Below are 19,321 nucleotides of genomic sequence, written 5' to 3'. Positions count from 1 at the left end.
GAAGACAACGTGCTAGATAAGAGTTAAAGTACTCCATTACATGTTAAATAGTTAATACTACCCTTCCAACAAGCCACAAATGCTAGATAGATAACTCAGTACGGTTAACTAACCACAGCCCTACATAACTGCACTTTTAATTTTTTTTTTTAAAAGAAAAAACCTTTTGCTTCATGCCCGTAATTAACATAAGTAAATTCTTTGTTTTTTATTTAGGAAAATAATCATGCTAAAAGCAAGTTGTACTTTATATAGATTTTCAAAGAAAAGATTGATTGTGCTTTTTGAATAAAAAAGATAGGGTATATTCAATCTCATTGACTCAAATTTTGTGGAATATAGCACTTATAAACTAAAAACACACAGAGAGAAGGATTAAATTATCCCAGTAGGACATTCAAAAATCATCTCGAGAAGATTTCAGGATTGGCTGATTTTGCTATTGTCCTACTGGTTGTGTCAACCCCCCCCCCCCCGCCCCCAGCTACTGTCTGAAGTTCTCAAGATGATCTCGACAATATTTAATGATTGGCGGATTTTGCTACTGTCCTACTGGTTGTGTCAACCCCCCCCCCCCCGCCCCCAGCTACTGTCTGAAGTTCTCCAAATTCAGCAGGCAACACTCAGATCTGAAAGAAACTCTGCCAGCAACCTGGACATATGGTTAGCTGAGTAAACATTTGATTAGCAGGCATTTAAACTGATTTCCTCTTAACATATACAGGAGAGAAAATTCTCTTCCTTCAAAACCTGTTCTACATCATATTTCTGAATCCTTTCCTCCTATTCAGTCTCACTCTGAAAAAAAAAAAAAAAAGCTGTGTTTGTTTTTCCCATGTAGAGTCACTTTGGGTACAAGAACCTTTATTTGTTCCAATTATTACTCATTTTAAATTGAGAATGTGAGTTGGGTCTAAAACACCTATTTCCCACTCCCATGAGCAGACGATGACCAGGCTGCTGCCAAGAGCAGCAGCAGAAGGGAAAACAGAATCAAAACCTGAATGAGAGAACCCAGGAGTCACAGCCGCCAGAAGGGTCTTCTTCCCAAGTCTAATGGTCCACTGAGTGGCTGTCCAAGGAGGAGGCCACCTCTTGGTAGGTGAAGATTAAATTTGCAACCTAAGCACAATGCACACACACCAAAAAGAAAAAAAAACCCCAAACCCCACAACCATCCTCAAATATACAGCTCTGAGTCCAGGGTAGCAGTCTCACGGTGGCCAACAATAGGATGAGGAGGTGACTGCACGTGTTGGATGAGAGGAAACATCTTCCCAGTCACTTTTCTCCTCCTTTCCTGTCCTCTCAAAAAAAAAGGTCTGGATTACAAATTCTACCCCCAAGAAAAAGAATCAGATTCAGAAAACATTTCCAAAAGGTTCTCCAAAGCAAAACACTTGTGGCTGCAGGGCCTGGCAGCGAGAAGGGCAGGGATCTACATATAAAAATGTACTTAAAATCCAAGTCAAAAAAATTTTTTTAAGTTTCAATACTCCAATTAGCTCCCTGTTTTATACTGTTACTCCACAGAAATGGGGCCACCTAGGATGCACAGGAAGAAGCAGCTCTGATTCTGACATGGCTGGCTCTAAATGCTCCCAAGCAGGGCTTTTCCTCCCCAATTTTTTCCTTTCCAGTTTGAAAAAGCACTATTCTATCTTCACATCCAAGAGCTGGTTGGTTTGGTTTGTTTCTTTGGAACCATCAGTAGAAGAAGCAACTTTTTCCTGTTATTTTTACTCATGTCTATCTATCAGAGCGGCTGTTTCTTTTGACAGTTCAGTAGCACACAGGCTGACTTGGCTAAATGGACTTATGAATGCATGCATTCGGACCGCATATTGCTACCAAAATGGAATGTGGGAATATGCTATGCACCTCAGGTTGAGAAATGACCAAGAAATCAAGATCTAAAGGGTGATATATAATATATATATATCAATGCTATTATTCATAAAAACCTTGTTTAGTAATAAAAAAAATTGCTTTGTTTAAATATGAATATTATAGTCTGCTTCTCATGGTTAGGAAATAATAGTCTTTCTGAAAAGCAGGTGCTTTTTCTACTACAACTCCATATCCTGGGCCTCATCTTCCGAAAAGTCAGACATAGAACTCTCCGATGAGCTGTCTCCGGTGCCCTCTTCCTGCTCTTTCAGTGCCTCCTCTGTTGCATATTTCTGGATGTACTCTGCACAGGGGGTTGGGATAAAGAAAACACAAGGATAGTGAGCAGGCAGGCATGTGCTTCAGCGACCCCAAAGCTGGCAAGTCCCAGGGAGGTTCAAGCTTTCCTTATTCGGTATGGGCAGTAGGGAAGAGACAATGACAAAGATGACAGTTATTATAGTCACTAAAGCTAAGGGGAAAATTGTACAGGGAGGTGTCTTTGGAGTTTATGCATTTCGCCCCCTTAGTAAGAGAGGCAAATCTGAACACTTGATTTGCAGGGGAACAGATACACTGCACTGCCATGCTAGATCTTTGGGCCATTACCTCCCACATGGATGTGTACAAGACAGCCGACCACCCTGGGCCTCGCCTGCAAGGCTCAGGAAGGTCGGCAGACATCCAGGATGGTGTCTGGGGTTAACCAGGCCCCAGTTTTCCAGCCAGGGCGCTCTCACTCTCTCCTTGTTGCCTACTGATATGGCTGCACTCCTCCAAACTTGATGGACTGGGGAAATGTAAACCTCACATTTTCTTTTACTTTCTATGTTAGTAAAACTATTCACCCCCCAGATAGAACAGGACTAGTTATGATTCCATAGTAATTTATAAGGAAATCCCCCATCATTTTTAGATTTGCAGTTACGTAATTACAGTCAGCCCAAATCTATTATTTTAGAAATAGATTTTAGTCTAAACAGATCCTGCCTGTCAGGTTTTTGAAGCAGCTGGTGAAGACAGTCTCTCAATCTGCTCAGGAATGAGCTGCTACTTGAGGACACAGCTAGCCCGAGTGACTTTACCATCTATTAATTTATTTACCTGAAGATTGATGATGCTATAGCCTAGGCTGTATCTGCTAGCTGAAAAAAATGTTAAGAACTGCTGAATACACAATTAAACGTTTTCCTAAAACTCTAGGTGCAGATGGTTTTTCAAGTAAGTAGCCTACACACAATATGAGAAGACAGGACAGAATCCTATCCAGAAAAACACATCCTCACGTCCGTATGCTTTGTTTTTCCTCCTACGGAGTTGCAGGGACTAGAAGAGAAGGTATATGGGCCAAGTCTGAATGCTGCAGTGCAGGGTCAGCTAAGATTATTTTCTATATTTTCAAAGGGCTGTTAAAAAGGAAGAAAGAAAGAAAGAATGAGTATGTGACAGAGACCATATGTGGCCAAATCTGGGCCTTTACAGAAAAAGTTTGCAGGCTTCTGACTTACACCCCTACAGATTCATTAGAGCAAAATTTTATGCTGAGATAATGAGATTTCAAAAGCCCCTAGGCTAGGTAGGAACTTGAATTCATTTTTTTGAGAGTGAGAGAAATGTTTACTGAAGTCTTAGAAAGTGTATTTTTATTCTCTATTGGGTTGGCTACTTTGTTTCTTCCTTTGTAGAAAGAAGTTTGCTGCACTTTGGCACTGCTCTTGGACACTGTAAGTTGACACTATCAGCCTTCTTCAGTATATTCAAGGAGACCAATGTATATTAAATGCTTACTGGGACAAGGCCTTTCAGGAGATAGAAAAATGAAGAGCAAGGTCACTAATGAGCAGGAAACACAGACAAAGATAAAAGCAGTTAGGGGGTTAAGTGCCATCAATGGGAAGCAGGAGGAAGGGACTGTGGCCCCTGAGAGCCAGGAAGGCAGTATCTGCACTGACCCTTGAAGCAGCTCTGGCAGCTGCAGCATAGGAGACGCCACTCCAGGGGAAAGGCATAGACAGCCTCGCCAAAGCACCGGGGAGAAGGAAGTGGCTGGGATGTTAAAACACATTAAGAGAGAACTACATTTTTTTTCTTTCTTTTAAAAAATCTGAAGCAAGTAAGGCAAAATGTACAGGTTTTGCTATAGTTGGATAGTGGGTATATAGTTAAGTCACTCTGTTTTCCTGTATAGTTGAAAACTCTCCCTGAAGAACTAAGGAAGCAGATACAGTTGGGTATCTGAAATTCATCCAATTTGTGTGTTACATATTGATACATTTAGAGGAGTAAAGGCAAAGATACAGATCACACACAGTAACAGAGAGCCCTGAATGGCAGGCTAAGATGCCACTCAGGGAAGTTTTTTAAGAAGTGACATATCTTTAGACAGCTCCAACGGTGCCCCATCCTATAGACAGTCCAATATTTACACGATAAAATAGCACCAACTAAATATGAAATCAGGTTCATGGTAAGAAAGGTTACATACACTGACCTCTGATGTCAGGCGTGGAAACTGTCTACCTGGAGGGGATTATCTAAAGCGGTAAGGGGTGAATTAGCTCCCTAACGGGTGGGGGAGGGAGAGAGGGGCCGAAGGACCCAAATCTCAGGAGAATGATCATGTTTAGGAATGGAACGAGAAAAGTTTTCAGAAAAGGTAAGGGGTAAAATACCAAAGCTGCAGAGAGGAAAATGGGTCCTGAGAAAAATCCAAATGATTAAGAAGAGAAGAGGACTTCCCTGGTGGTGCAGTGGTTAAGAATCCTCCTGCCAATGCAGGGGACATGGGTTAGAGCCCTGGTCCGGGAAGATCCCACATGCCACGGAGCAGCTAAGCCCCTGCGCCACAACTACTGAGCCTGCGCTCTAGAGCCCATGAGCCACAACTACTGAGCCCGCACGCCTAGAGCCCGTGCTCCGCAACAAGAGAAGCCCCTGCTCGCCGCAACTAGAGAAAGCCTGCATGCACCAGTGAAGACCCAATGCAGCCACACAAAAAAAAAAAAAGAGGAGAGAGGAAGGGAAACAAACAGCAGGACTCCTAAAGGAGTCCACAGAAACAGATAAAGGCTTCTGACATGGGGATACCTTTGAGTATGGGGGTGGTGGGTAACCAGGAGAAGGAAGACCAACAGTGCTAGGAGGAAGGGGATAAATGGAGAACAAGATCATGTGGGTGGGGGGACTGGGTCCGAGAAATAAGATCTCTTATTTCCTGTAGGAAGAAACAAAGGAAAGATTGGGGGGGGCGGCGGATATATATAAAGATAGGAAGCTGGGGTGAGCTCAGGTCTGATAGTCATGATCTTCTCAGAGTACTAAGGAAATGATAGCCAACACTAATGTTTCAGAAATCTAGAGCCCCCTAAGCTAGAGCTTGCTGTTCAAAGATAAAAACGTAGGTTAGGTTCCTTTTGTAACTGGGACTATAACAGATATGTACTAAAACAGGAATAGTGTTAAATAGAGGCATAATGGATACAAGAACTATAGAAATATGCTCTGCACAGAGATATCTGTGGGTTGCAGACACTGTTAAGTGATTCTTATGTCAAAGTAAGACAGTCTCATAACAGAATTTTATCTGGTTAAAAATGAAATACATGTTTTCTTGAATTATGTTTCTTTGGCTATGTCAGTATTCTGATTACATAAATTAGATATTAATTTGCAAAGCACCTGAGACCTAAGTAAGTTAATTAGAGTAGATTTATTTTTACTTTATCTCAACAAAAAGTACCAAACAATACCCTAAGAGACCAGGGAAGAATGAGAAGACGAAGAAAAGGAAAAACTACTGTTCAACAAATAGGCCCAGATGCTCCCATCCTGTCTCATACTTTGATATTTAAGAGTGAAGACCTATGCATTCTGGGCTCTCATAAATTATTTCTACTGCCATCTCCTGCAAATGTACTCAGAGGGGCTGTACACTTTGCAGAAGCTCATGTTCTGAGCTGCTATGCAGATGAACGAGTCAAGCTAAAAATTGGGTAAATACCAATGCCTGCCATTTGTTAAGAAGAGTAGGCCTATTTTCATGGACTTTGAATTCCTCTCCTTTCTGGTGGAACTTTATGTATCTAGACTTTTCACTATGAAAGTTCTCAAACATACACAGAGGTAAAAGGACAATGTGGTGAATGCTGGTAACCCTGTGTGTAGCTTCAGCTGTTCTTTCACAACCACATTTTCAATTTAATGAAATTCGTGTCCCATTAGCCTGTAAACTGAGAATGGGAAAACAGGATCCTAAATCTTAAAGGATGAGCTAACTAGTGCTACTCCCATTTGCACATTTCTAAACTTTAATAGCACATTTTAAGTTTTAATAGAAAAATCCATAGCACCAGGGCACTGGGGCCAGGTATCTGCAGTAGAAATGTGCCTTAGATATAAACTTCCCAAAATGTAAGCAAATCAGTATGGGACCAAGAAAAGAAGCCAGTTGGGTAATTTTTATTCAACAGGTAAAATGATATAATAAAACAAAGTCTAAAGATGAATTTGGTAATTATTTCCCAACTCCCAAAGTTAATTGCTGCCCTGAAGGGCCAGGATGATTCCATTTATAAACCAATGTGAGACTATGCCTTTCAATTAATACTTTATCTCAAGTCCAATTTTCTAATTTTCTAAGACAAGAGGAAGCAAATGAAAGCAAAGGTTCTTTCATATAGGGGGTCACAGGGATTTCTGGCAGGGTTATGTCTACTTACCACCCAACTAGTAAGTCACCCACTTCCTCATCTTTCCGTTTTTGCTCTCTCTTCTTTCTTGCTGAAACCTCCAGCTTTCTAAAGGTGTCTCTGACCCTTGAACCTACAGAGTCTAGTGAGCTCTGCTCCAGCCCACAGCTGTCTCTTTTTAGGCCTGAGAAAAATTACGAGTAACTAAGAAGGGCTTTTAATGATCAAAACCTAACAGACTTAAGTTCTTCTGTCTCCAGGCTAAGCTATTTGCCTTACCTTTAATTTTCTGCTTGTATTCTTCTGGTCGATGGAGGTACATAGCTGCAGCGTCACCATTGAGAGGATCTATGGGGTTGGGATAGGCCAACAACTGGGGCAGGAAGGACTCAAATATATTGGTAAGATCTGAAAAACAAGCAAGAAATATATCATGCACGGAACAAGCAAGTTCACCTAAAATTCACTTGAATTCAGTAGTCAACATATTTAACTACACTGATATTTTTTCATAAAACAGTGGTCCATTACATGTGACTTATATATTCCTTTCAATACCAATTTTTAAATTTAATTTTAATTTGAAGAACCAGGTAAAGGTATACTTGGTATTCTCTTTGAAAGGCAACTGTCCCAATTCGAATTCACTCCACTCTGTAAACTGAGATTTTAGAAATACTACATGGTTTATTAAAACTTGTACCCCAAGCACTCTACATTCTTACAAAGCGAGCAGTTAATTTCTTAACATCGCCATTTTCTACAGCTTTGAAAATCCCCACTCGGAAAGTATTCAAGCACCAGATCTTAAAAGAACTGAATATAATTATATAGGCCTTGAGATTTAATTCAATTCTCCTAACTTCTAATGGAGGTAAATATAACCAGTTTTTCAATTATTCTAGGTAATGAGGGTAGGAACCTATATGAACCACTTAAAATTATAAACAATCATAAGACAGATAAGTACCAATTTACTGCTTTTATTAATAATCATTTTAATAAACATTAACAACTCCCTTCTTACTAGATTCAGCACAAGGTGCTGGGTGTACATCTACATACACAGCAAAAACAACAAAAACCCTGCAGTTACCTAGTGTTTTATAAAGGAAGTAGGGCTTGAAAACCTGTAAAATAAACCACACATCCACATAACTTCAGAGATGCTCTAACTTCCATTCTATTTGCTGCTCAGTTAGCAGACAATGAACTGTGGAACGTTAGCACTTCCATCTCTCTGCCCACTCTAGTTACTCACCATATTTTATAAAAAACATTTCTGTTTCAAGAGGGAATGCTAAAGTATAGTAGCATAGAAACTATTCTTCAATTTATTCTGCTTTTTTAATGGATTTTGTTGTAGAGTGAGCACTCTCATGCAGTATTGTAAGTGAATGTTTTGTCAAGCTATGTCACTTTTAGATTAATGATTCTCAGCCAGGGGTGATGTTGCTCCCCAGCGGCCACTTGGCAATGTGTAGAGAAATTTTTGGTTGTCACAACCGTGTGGGGGAAGGTGTAGGGGTGCCACTAGCATCTAGTGGACAGAGGCCAGGGATGCTGCTAAACATCCTACAATACAATGCACAGGATAGCCCTTCACAACAAATAATTATCTGGGACCAAAATGTCAATAGTGCTGAGGTTGAGAAACCCTGGTCTAGATAAAAGGGGTCAGCAAACTTTTTCGTAAAGGGCCAGAGTAAATACTAATTTAGGCTTGGTGGGCCACATTTGGTCTGTCACAGCTACTCGACACTCAGCCCTGCCACTAGCACAAAAGCAGCCATAGATAATAGATAAACAAATGGGTGTGGCTGTGTTCCAATAAAACTATATACAAAATCAGGCAGCCAACGTTTGCTGACTTCTGCTCTAGAAAATCCTATGAGAAGCAGATCATCCTTGTCACTATAAGGTTAAAAAACTGAGCAGTCAAAAAAAACCTAGAGCTGCACTATTCAATAGAACTTTCTGCAATGATAATGATCTGTATCTGCTACCAATATGGTAGCCATGTGGCTACATGTGGCTACTGAGCACGTGAAATATAGCTGGTTTGACTGTGAGGACTGAATCTTTCATCTTTAATTCTAATTAATTTAAATAACTACATGTGGCTAGTAGATCCCATATTGGACCACTCAGGTCTACAGAGTGATATTTGGACTGTGCTGGCTGTACTTCATGACAGCCAGCACAGTCCTATTCTCATGCACCAGATACTGACACAGAGCAGGTTTACCTTCAACCCCAAGTTAGGGACTTGGTATTACTGATAAGGCTAACTTTCCAAAGAACCACATTAAAGTAAAATTCCCACATACCAGGAAACAAATGCAGAGATCCTTAATCAAAAAAGCAAAACAAAAATGATCTTCCAACATAACCCCAACCATCTGTGGCAGGATTTTCACTGCTGTTTTACATATATATATATATATATATATATATATTTTTTTTTTTTTAAAGTCATATTTTTTTTAAAATTTATTTGTTTATTTATTTATTTATGGCTGCGCTGGGTCTTCGTTGTTGCGTGTGGGCTTTCTTTAGTTGCGGCGGGCGGGGGTTACTCCTTGCCACAGCGCACAGGCTTCTCATTGCGGTGGCCTCTCCTGCTGCGGAGCATGGGCTCTAGGTGCGCAGGCTGCAGCAGTTGTGGCACGTGGGCTCCAGAGCACAGCCTCAGCAGTTGTGGCACACGGGCTCAGTTGCTCCACGGCATGTGGGATCCTCCTGGACCAGGGCTCGAACCCGTGTCCCCTGAATTGGCAGGCAGGTTCCCAACCATTGTGCCACCAGGGAAGCCCTACATATATATATTTTAAAGGAAGCAACATATTTAACAAACCAGTAACTATTCATGGTACAAAATCATTGAAACTATTTGTAAAGGCTAAGGGACAGAGAAAAATACTTATGTTCTAATGCTGAATAGAGAAAGTCTGCAAAATATTATGTTCTCTAGAATTACAATGATGTACACAGTATGATGCATAAAAATATTTTAAAAGTTGTGCATAAGAATATTTTAAAAGCTATGTTCGACTTCCCTGGTGGTCCAGTGGTAAAGAATCTGCCTTCCAATGCAGGGGACACAGGTTCAATCCCTGGTCAGGAAAATAAGATTCCACATGCCATGGGGCAACTAAGCCCGTGCACTGCAACTATCAAGCTTGCATGCCTCAATGAGAGAGGCTGTGTGCTACAAACTACAGAGCCCATGCGCTCTGGAGCCCACACGCCATAACTAGACAGAGAAAACCCACAGGCCACAACTAGAGAGAAGCTCGAGTGCCACAACGAAGAGACTACGCACTGTAACGAAGGACCGCACAGGCCTCAACGAAGATCCCGTGTGCCCCGACTAAGACCTGACATAGCCAAAAAAAGGAAAATAATAAAAAATAAATTAAAAGTAAATAAAATTTTAAAAAAAGTTATGTCAAAGCAAAAGGCTTGTAATTTCTACTTTTCACACTTCAAATGACACTTCACTTTTTTTTACCTTTAAAAATAACATTTGCATATAAATGTGTCCTTTCTACTTTTGCATAAGTTTGAAACATTTAATAAAACATGGAAAGTCTGAAAAAAATTTTCCTCTGTCTATACTTAAGTGGTTATCAAGGGAATGGTAGAAAATGCTAAAAGGTAAGCAAATTAAGAAGAAAAAACAAGGGGTGTGAACCTCAAGTTTTACAAATTGAACATGATCCCAAAGCAGAGTTACAGTAACACTAATAATAGTAATAGTAATAGTAATGGCAGCAAGAGTTTACACTTACACAGCCCTTACTACAAGCCAGGCCCTGTAAACACTTTACATATACACTCTTAATTTCACTACAGCCAATGAGGTAGGTACCATTACTATCTCCATTTTGCATATGGGGAAAATGAGGCACAGCACAGAGAGGTTAGGTAACTTGTCCAAGGGGCTGGGTTTCAAACCTGGGCTTATGCACTACGCTGCTTCTGTTAGTGGATAAAAGGAACACTGTCTCAACCATGATGGCAAAAGCTCCCCATATCTCTGCATCAAAACTGTGTACCCTCAGAGATGGCCACCCTCCTCCCCAAAGTTTTTCTTTCTCACATGTTCAAGGCCAACAGGATGGTCTCTAAGCAGAGAATGTTCAGGAGTTTCTTGCCTGAATTGTCGGGTATTTCAGAGGCAGTGTGCTTCAAGTAGCCCAACCACAGGAAGTAGCCCATGGCCATGCACAGATATCCACACATAGTAAACTGGGGGCCTCTCCTGCCATATCAGCATTATAGGTGCTGCCCCCAAAAGATTAACAGCTGAATGTTCCTATCAAACAACAAAAAAACTTGAAAAAAAAATAAACTGCAGGTTTTACTTTAAGTTCAGAAGCACTTCAGGACTTGAGAAATATTGCAGACAACGTGTCTCCTAACTAGGTGTTTCATGTGTTCCACGAAAAGATTTTATACCCCTCACCACTACTTTTAAGTTTTTCAAGCTACCAATAAGTGGCTTTGCCTATGTATTTGTTCCAAACAAATAAAAGAACCCTCAATTAAAAAAAAAAAAAGAACCCTCAATTATTGGTTTTTCCTTCCTGTGTCTACTGTCTTCCTACATCAACACACTTTTGATCCATTTTACAGATGTGCTGAGTCACACCTCTAAAACAGAAGAGCAGGAAAGGAAAAGTACGCAGCCCAGTTTTGGGTGAAGATGACAGCTTTTGAAGGCCAGGATGTTGTTGTCATGGCCATTTTAAAGCAGTAAAGTATTCCTTAAAGTGGCTAACAGAATGACTACCATTGAGAGGTTCCTCCCCAAAGAAATATCTCTCAAACATGCAGATGTGCACAAAATCTTCTTTCAAGATAAATATTCTAGCAGAAGAGACATAAACCATAAACCAAGAATGAAATAAAGATACTCATCTTTGGAAAAATCCATCATAATAAAATTTTTCCCGCCTAGAATTGTTAATAATATAAAACATCTATCAGTTCCAAAGTCTTTTAAAAAACACTGACCTTCCACTTTTTGAAAGGGAGAGAACCAGAAATGGACTGCACAATCTAGAGATTACAGTCAGGTGCCCCCATTACTGGATGTCTTAATTTTTAAAGAAAGTCCCAAGATCCCTGAGAAGTATGGTTTACAATGAGCAAACAGCTCGTACTTTTGCCTTGGACTAAATCAGCATTTACCAAAATGCAGTCCATTAGGACTGATTCTTCAACCTGATCTTACAGTATTAATGTTAACAATATTACAACACTCATAGTTCAGCTTAGGCACATAAACTAATGATTTATATCCATATTTAATTTTTAAAAACACTCAAATTACACTTATCTCTCATCAAAAGCAGCATTTACCCCACTCAGTCTAGAGCAATGGTTCTTGGGCAAGTCTAGGTCCTGGTTGTTCGTCCATTAAAATTACCCACAGGGTTTTTTCAAAATATGCATGCCGAGGCCTCATACCTACCCCAGGGATTCTGATTTAGGATTGGTTAGCATCTGCATGTGTGTGATACGTGTGCAGAAATGCACTACCTACTCTACACACTCCTATCCCCAGAGACCAAATGGGAAGAGCTATGTGCTTCTGGGTTCTCTAGCTCAAGAAAATGCTTAGGTCTTGGCAGCTAAGCTGCTGAAGAAGCTCTAATTTAGTAGCCCTCCCTGACCCTTTCATTGTCCTTTTTCTGCACACTGCTGTCACCATCACTTCCTCCAGGTGGAGGTATTCCAAACTATAGGTAGGAAAGCAGGTCTCTTCCTCTCTGCATCTCAATTTCTTCATCTGCAAAAAGAGAATACTGCAGTTCCTTACAAGAAGAAATACACATTTCTAAAAATGACTATAAAATAGGCTTCAAACTACATCAAAGGACTAGACTAAAATATTAATACAAATATGCCATCTTCTCAGAAGAAATTTCAGCTACCTGTATCCCTCAAGGAATACATATTAATAATTAAAATGAGTCACCCACACAAAAATGCACCTTTTTTTTTTTTGTCTGTGTTGGGTCTTTGTTGCTGTGCTCGGGCTTTCTCTAGTTGTGGCGAGCAGGGGCTACTCTTCGTTGCAGTGTGCGGGCTTCTCATTGCAGTGGCTTTTCTCATTGTGGAGCATGGGCTCTAGGTACGTGGGCTTCAGTAGTTGTGGCACTCGGGCTCAGTAGTTGTGGCTCGCGGGCTCTAGAACGCAGGCTCAGTAGTTGCGGCGCGCGGGGTTAGTTGCTCCGCGGCATGTGGGATCTTCCCGGACCAGGGATCAAACCTGTGTCCCCTGCATTGGCAGGCGGATTCTCAACCACTGAGCCACCAGGGACGCCTGGCACCAATTCTTAAAGTAAAGCCACCCTACTCCAGGTGACTCACAAAAAGATGGGTACATGGCTTAAAAGAGAAGACACTCAGGAGGGGATGAATCACATATCTCATGTTTTATTCTTGGCTGTTTATGAACCAGTGACCGTAAGTTATTTCTTCTTCCTCTATTTCCTTTGAACATTAAAATGGAAACCTTTGTAAAGCATACTGCTATCTTCAGGTTAAAACCCTGTGAATGCCAATGCTTAACTTGGCCAGCCCCATCAGGAACCACAATTACCAAGCAGGCAGTCCTCTCAGAGACTTGAACTTGCATAATCTTTGTTTGTTTTTCAGATTTAACACCCCAAATGCTGTGACTCAGAAAACACCACCATGGTACAGCACAGTCACGGCCAGGTACCACCAGCCATCATAGCCCTCCTCCCTTCTCCAATGCCACCTATCCTTCCCCCTTTTCTCACCCTACTCCTTGTTCCCCAGATGTCCGAGGCCCTGGGTTCCTTCTTTTTAAAGCCAAACAAACAAAAAACATACAGAAAAACTTGTTTGGAAAGACATCAGCCACTTGCTCAGCAATGTGAATTCTGTGGTCTTTGTATTAATACAAAGAGTGTATTTTATACTCTTACTCCAGGAAGCTCATCATCTCACAATTTTAAAGAAATAAGTCTATGCTGATAACTAGCAAATCCTTCTAACTGGTCCTTTACATTTCTGGTCTTAAACATGCCTAAAATTATTTCCCTGAAAACCTATTCCTTTCTCCTAAAACCTACATTGATGGCTCCAAACCTCCGGAAGGACCTTGATTAGGCCTTCCTCCTTTATTCCATGTACTCAGTCAATTTCCCAGACTCACTATTAATCCTAGTGAAATGCCTCTAGTTCCTCTTCTGTTTCTGCTGGCATGTAACTACATCAAGCCCAATGTATCTTTCTAAACCTGGATTAGGACAACCATCTCTGGATGGCCTTCCAGCCTCCAAACTCTTACCTCTGGAATCTGAGGACATTTCCTTAAAACACTCAGGTCATTTCCCATCAAGAGCAAGTTCCTTTTCTTTTCCTACAAAACTTCGTACTCCAGAAGCATGCTATCCAAACAAACTTACATCTTACTGACCTTCTCCCTCCTGGAGGACTCCTGGCTTCCAAAGCTCAGAATCACTGAGTTAGCTACGACTCCTTAAGGTATTTAACTGTTTTGTAATTCAATAGGGAGCAGGGCTAAAAGGAGAGGAAGAAAGGAAAAGTCCTGCTCACAATTAGAGAGGTAAAAAGATGGGTAAAAACCCAAAAGAAGTAGATTCTAGTGAACCAGAACCAATGACTCTGCGACCTCCTCTTTCCATTGTTTTCGGCCATTATAGTTGAAGCTGATGGCTAAATAAGTTGAGATCACCTGGGAATTAAAACCATGTTATCCGGGGCTTCCCTGGTGGCACAGTGGTTGAGAATCCGCCTGCCAATGCAGGGGACACAGGTTCGATCCCTGGTCCGGGAAGATCCCACATGCCGCGGAGCAACTAAGCTTGTGTGCCACAACTACTGAGCCTGTGCTCTAGAGCCTGTGAGCCACAACGACTGAGCCCGCATGCCGCAACTACTGAAGCCTGCGGGCCTAGAGCCGTGCTCCACAACAAGAGAAGCCACCGCAATGAGAAGCCCGCGCACAGCAACAAAGAGTAGCCCCTGCTCACCGCAACTAGAGAAAGCCCACGCGCAGCAACCAAGACCCAACTCAGCCAAAAATAAATAAATAAAATAATTTAAAAAAACCCAAACAAACCCATGTTATCCTTGATTTGCTAGAGAAAATAATCAGCTGACCTTTCAAAATCCCATTGATTGACTCTGCTCATCTTATAAGGAACTGTAATTAATTCATCATATTGCTAAGCAAGCCATGAATTTATAGTTACATGTTCAAAATAAAAATAATCATAAAATTCCATTTCATTTGCTCAAGGTTTTTTTTTTTTGTTCTTTCTTTTTGGGGGGTGGTATCTAACTATATGTATAAAAACACACTGACATATACGTGGTCAAAGTTTATAAGATTGAAAAAGGACAAACAAAATTTCCAGATTTCTTCAGGTTATCTAAGAATTTTGGGTTAATTAACAGATCTTTACTTTTCTACTCGTCAGCTCTTAAGAAGTTGCACTATTAATGATGAATTTGAGTCTTTTACTTTAATTTTCTTCTGCTTGTAGTCTGTGAATACTAAAAACAGTGAAATTCTACCCCCTAAAAGGAGGAGGAGCCAGAAACCTATACCTCTCTTCAGCTGGAGGATCAGCATTGCATATAATCAAGCAGCTGTTATGTATGAAAGACTGAGTAAGCAGTGGGCCCTAAAAGGTGACAGACATCCCCTAGAGGAAAACCTCAATGAAGCCAATTAGGAGGAATGCCTTCAGATAGGCAGGTAGATTTGAAAAAAGAAATGGCCTTGAGATTAAATATTCTCTTACTAGCTGTTTGAGGGCACACATGTGGCAAGCTGAAGCAGACCACCACAACGACTTGTGTGGTGCTGTGACACAGAACCAGCTGGCCACTGAATGCTAACATGCTTTAATGGAATAATACATACAGCAAACCAGTATCCCAGATGATATATTCAAGAATGTATATTGCCAATCACTTAACTAAGAGGGTCTTCTGTGTGGATAAAATATACAAAGGGTGTGAAACTCATTAGATGTACACATGATCTCGTGTTAGTCCATGCGGATCTTTTAAAGATAGAATAAAGTCTCATGAAGAGGGTCATGCATGCAAGAAACAAAACTCTTCTCTCCTCACACCTCTTTAAAAAGAGAGAGAGCAATCAGCAGAAATTAATAAGAATCAGCAAACACTTGAAGAATTTTTGCAATATTCCTGAGAGATATACTTAATCTCACTATACTACCATTACACTTTTTTAAGTATTCCAAGCTAAAATCAGGTATTCCTGTTATATGTGGGAAAGAGCAATGTCAAAGACATAGGGTACTAATTAAAACTTGGTGGAATACCAGATATATCCTGCTAAGTGCCAGATCACCAGGTCACCAACCAGAGGTGTGTAGTTTTATAACACGGAACGTTTTAAAGTATTCCACTGTCTGAGAAAATCATCTTCCATCCATTGCCTAATTGCAACTCCCTCTCCACAATGTATTTAAACTGTAGAGATCTGCAGAAGGAAATGAATGCTACTACACAGATCAGAATGAAGAAAACAGACTTTTGTTCACCAAAAAACATTCCCCTTGTTGCCATGTCAATCTCAAAACACTTCCCACCTTACTTAGGTGTTCTTTAGAGGTCAATTCATCCTGGTTTAAACCTGGTATGACCCTGCTTACCTTAAAAGATTGCAAGCTAAAACACGGTAGTAGGATTTGTTATTACCCTTCTAGAAATGAGGGCAGTTAACGTATAATTAGCTAGTTGGGTATTCTTACAGTCATATTAAAACTCATTATTAAAGTTTTAAATTACTAGGCAATAATTTAGTTTGTCTTTAATGTCAGAAAAGAACAAGATAACTTCATGCAATTATAAGATAAGTGACCATGCATGGGGAAAGACTTTACCTAGACACAATGATCACAAGCAAATGAAGAGAAAACAAATCCATAAAATCACAATGGAGCCCTGAAGCTACAGCCCCAAAGAAAGAAGAACATGGCTGTGGCTGTCTTTCAGGACCATAGCCTGGCTCATATCCCACGATCCACAAAGCCTGGACCACTCCATGGTTCTAATGCTGACTGTCAGTGAATGTGAACGTGGTGCTTTTAATGAATTTCTGCTAAGTTGTTCAACCCAAGAAGGCCCCATTTTTCTATGTATAGCTAATTAAACTCTTGGGCCACATGCCAACACCAAATCTAAATATCTACAAGCAGACAAAGGAGGTGGATCATGGAGCTAGCATTGTGGAAACCATCAAATCCAAAACTCAGCATATTTCTTCTTTATCTACTACAGCTGACCTTTCTCCACAGTACTAGAAAGAAACTGCTCTACCTGGGTCTGTCTAGGAGACTCATAATGACATCCAGCTGTTCCAAAAGCAGGATGATGTTTGTGATTCCAACATGGATGGATCAATACTGAGTTCTCAAGCCTGTTCAAACAGTGGTTGCTGGCCACTCAATCATCCATGCAGATAGATAAATGTATCTCTTATCTCTGCAACTATACTAAAATGTCTAGAAACATAGCTAGCAAACACTCATGCAGTATAAAGCATTATTTTAAGATACAGTTACCCTCAGCCAAAATTTGAATTGTTTGGAAAGATTCACAGGCTACCTGACTGAAAAGAGGTATGTAATATCAATGTATTTCCAACATGAAAAGGCTTAAAATTCATTTAGCAGCTTAAAATCATTAGGTTACAGCATAGTACTATTAAGTAAATTTATGATTTAAATTTTTTCTAAATGCCTAGTAAAAGAAGCACTGTTTCTCCTAATTCTAATCCCAAAGTTCCTGAAGAATTCCTTTTGTTGTAGTCAAACTCATTTGTCTGTTATTGACTCCCCTCCAAATGACCCTAGGGGAAATAATTTCTCAAATGTTGATTTTTCTCACCAGCAAAAGAAGAGGACTATCCAGTCCATTGGCTAGCAACCCTAAAGGTGAGAATAAAATTATAAACTGCCCAGTTTTGTAGGAAAATTGTCTTCTACATTACTTGTCCACAACTTAACCCACAAATAAGTAATTTACCAAGTCAATCGAGAAATGAGTAAAACGAAAGTTGGAGAGAGAAACACAATTTGCGAGGGTCAAGTATGCAAGGCTCAGAACGGCGGGAGGGAAACTGAAGCTGTACTGCAGTGAAGGTACCTGAGCTTCCAGGAGTGTGGGGGTGAAAACACAACTATGGATAAAATATATTTGAGTAAAAAGGAAAACAGAAAACAAGCTACCTATGGCTTAATGAACTTTCCTTTCATCAATCTTTAAAATTACAGTTGTTTTTGAAATTGAAATCCAGATCCCCTTGCCTGAATTTTAAGTTTTCCAGAGCTTTTATCATTCCTGTCTGGAAGAGCACGAAGGGATGTTTAAAAAAAAAAAAAAAAAAAAAAAAAAAGATGCCATCATACAGGAAGCCAAAATGAATCAATTTTGTGATGGCATCTGCTACTTTCCTTTTAATGTCACAGAGTAACAATAGTAACTTCAAACTCAATAGATACCTTCATATTGATGACAAGCCTCTTTACAAAATTAACCATATAACCCACTATAATATGCTCTCTTTCAATGTTAAATATAAAATTAAAAATTACTGGGTGATTAAACTACAATTATACCAACTTTGAGCTTCTGAATGAACAAACTGCATGTACACTTGGCAAAGGAAAACAGGAGAACAGAGGCAAGGAGTCAAATGGGCTGCCAGAAATCAATTTTCTTTTGTGGAGTTGGTGACGGGTGGTGGAGGAATAAACATAAACATTGTTTATTATCAGGTTATGATGAGTATAAATCTGAATTTCATCTGGGAATTGCTGTTATAATAAAAATATGTATATCTATTGCACAGTACATGCATGCCCTGGGGCAAAGTTAACTGCAGGAAATTTCACAAGTAACTCCCTGCTCCTTACCATATTATATAGTAGAGTTGAAACAAGTTTTGGTTACCAAGCTAAGCCTTTTGCTTTTCAGTTAATATCTGTGTTAACTTGCCAACTTTCTCCTATTAGTTGTTTCGTATTAAGTTAGATTTGTTTTTGTCCTTTGAACTAAAATTCAAGAATCATAGCAGGAAATTGAGTGATTCAAAATTCACCAATGATGAAACTAACCTTCAATGCCGGAGGGTTTAGCAGCTTGTAATAAAAATTCAGTTTAGATCTCAAGATCATATAAGCCTAAAAGAAACTTCAAGGTCATCTAAACCAACCCTTTCTACCTGTACTTTCATATAAATTGTATTTACCTGCTCCTAAATCTTTCCATGAAAGAAATGAATTTTCTTGAGGAATAGTTTGGACTTGAGAAAACTGTCAAAACAGTTTTCCCATGCTGAGTATAATTTTGACTATACTATAAAAATATTTTCTTCCTGCTTTCCTACACTTACCTGTTAGTGTGTTCATGTTCTTGTATTACAGAACACTTAATGGTAACTTGTACACATGTAATACAGAAATCAAAAATCACTTTGATCAATGTGGTTTAATTCCTGTTACTTACTAAATGTTTTGCAAGGTAATACAAGAACACAGTCTAACATTTTATAGATGTGATGAAACCTTAGTCACGTTGGTCTGTTGCTTGAAAGTCTATTCTGAACCTCATACACCTGCTGACAGGAATGTTAACATGGTACCACCTGGGAAAATAGTTCCTCAAATGGTTAAACAAAGTCACCGTATCGCCGA

At 39.9% G+C, this 19,321-nt stretch overlaps 1 protein-coding gene across 1 annotated transcript in view; it reads right to left on the bottom strand.

Annotated features, from left to right (window-relative positions):
• Positions 1 to 1,948: 1,948 nt before the first annotated feature.
• UBE2H (ubiquitin conjugating enzyme E2 H) overlaps positions 1,949 to 19,321 on the bottom strand; it is a 103,263-nt gene continuing 85,890 nt past the window's right edge. The window contains exons 6-7 of the mRNA XM_024127979.3: positions 6,858 to 6,986; positions 1,949 to 2,194 (exon numbers count right to left, since the gene is read on the bottom strand). Coding sequence (XP_023983747.1) covers positions 2,070 to 2,194; positions 6,858 to 6,986 — 254 coding nt within the window. The 3' untranslated portion in view covers positions 1,949 to 2,069. The remainder of the gene's footprint in view (positions 2,195 to 6,857; positions 6,987 to 19,321) is intronic.

Source organism: Physeter macrocephalus, chromosome 5 (assembly GCF_002837175.3).
Source record: "Physeter macrocephalus isolate SW-GA chromosome 5, ASM283717v5, whole genome shotgun sequence".
Lineage (NCBI taxonomy): Eukaryota > Metazoa > Chordata > Mammalia > Artiodactyla > Physeteridae > Physeter > Physeter macrocephalus.
The sequence above is the reverse complement of the archived record's forward strand: the minus strand, read 5'-3'. Positions and strand labels throughout refer to the sequence as shown.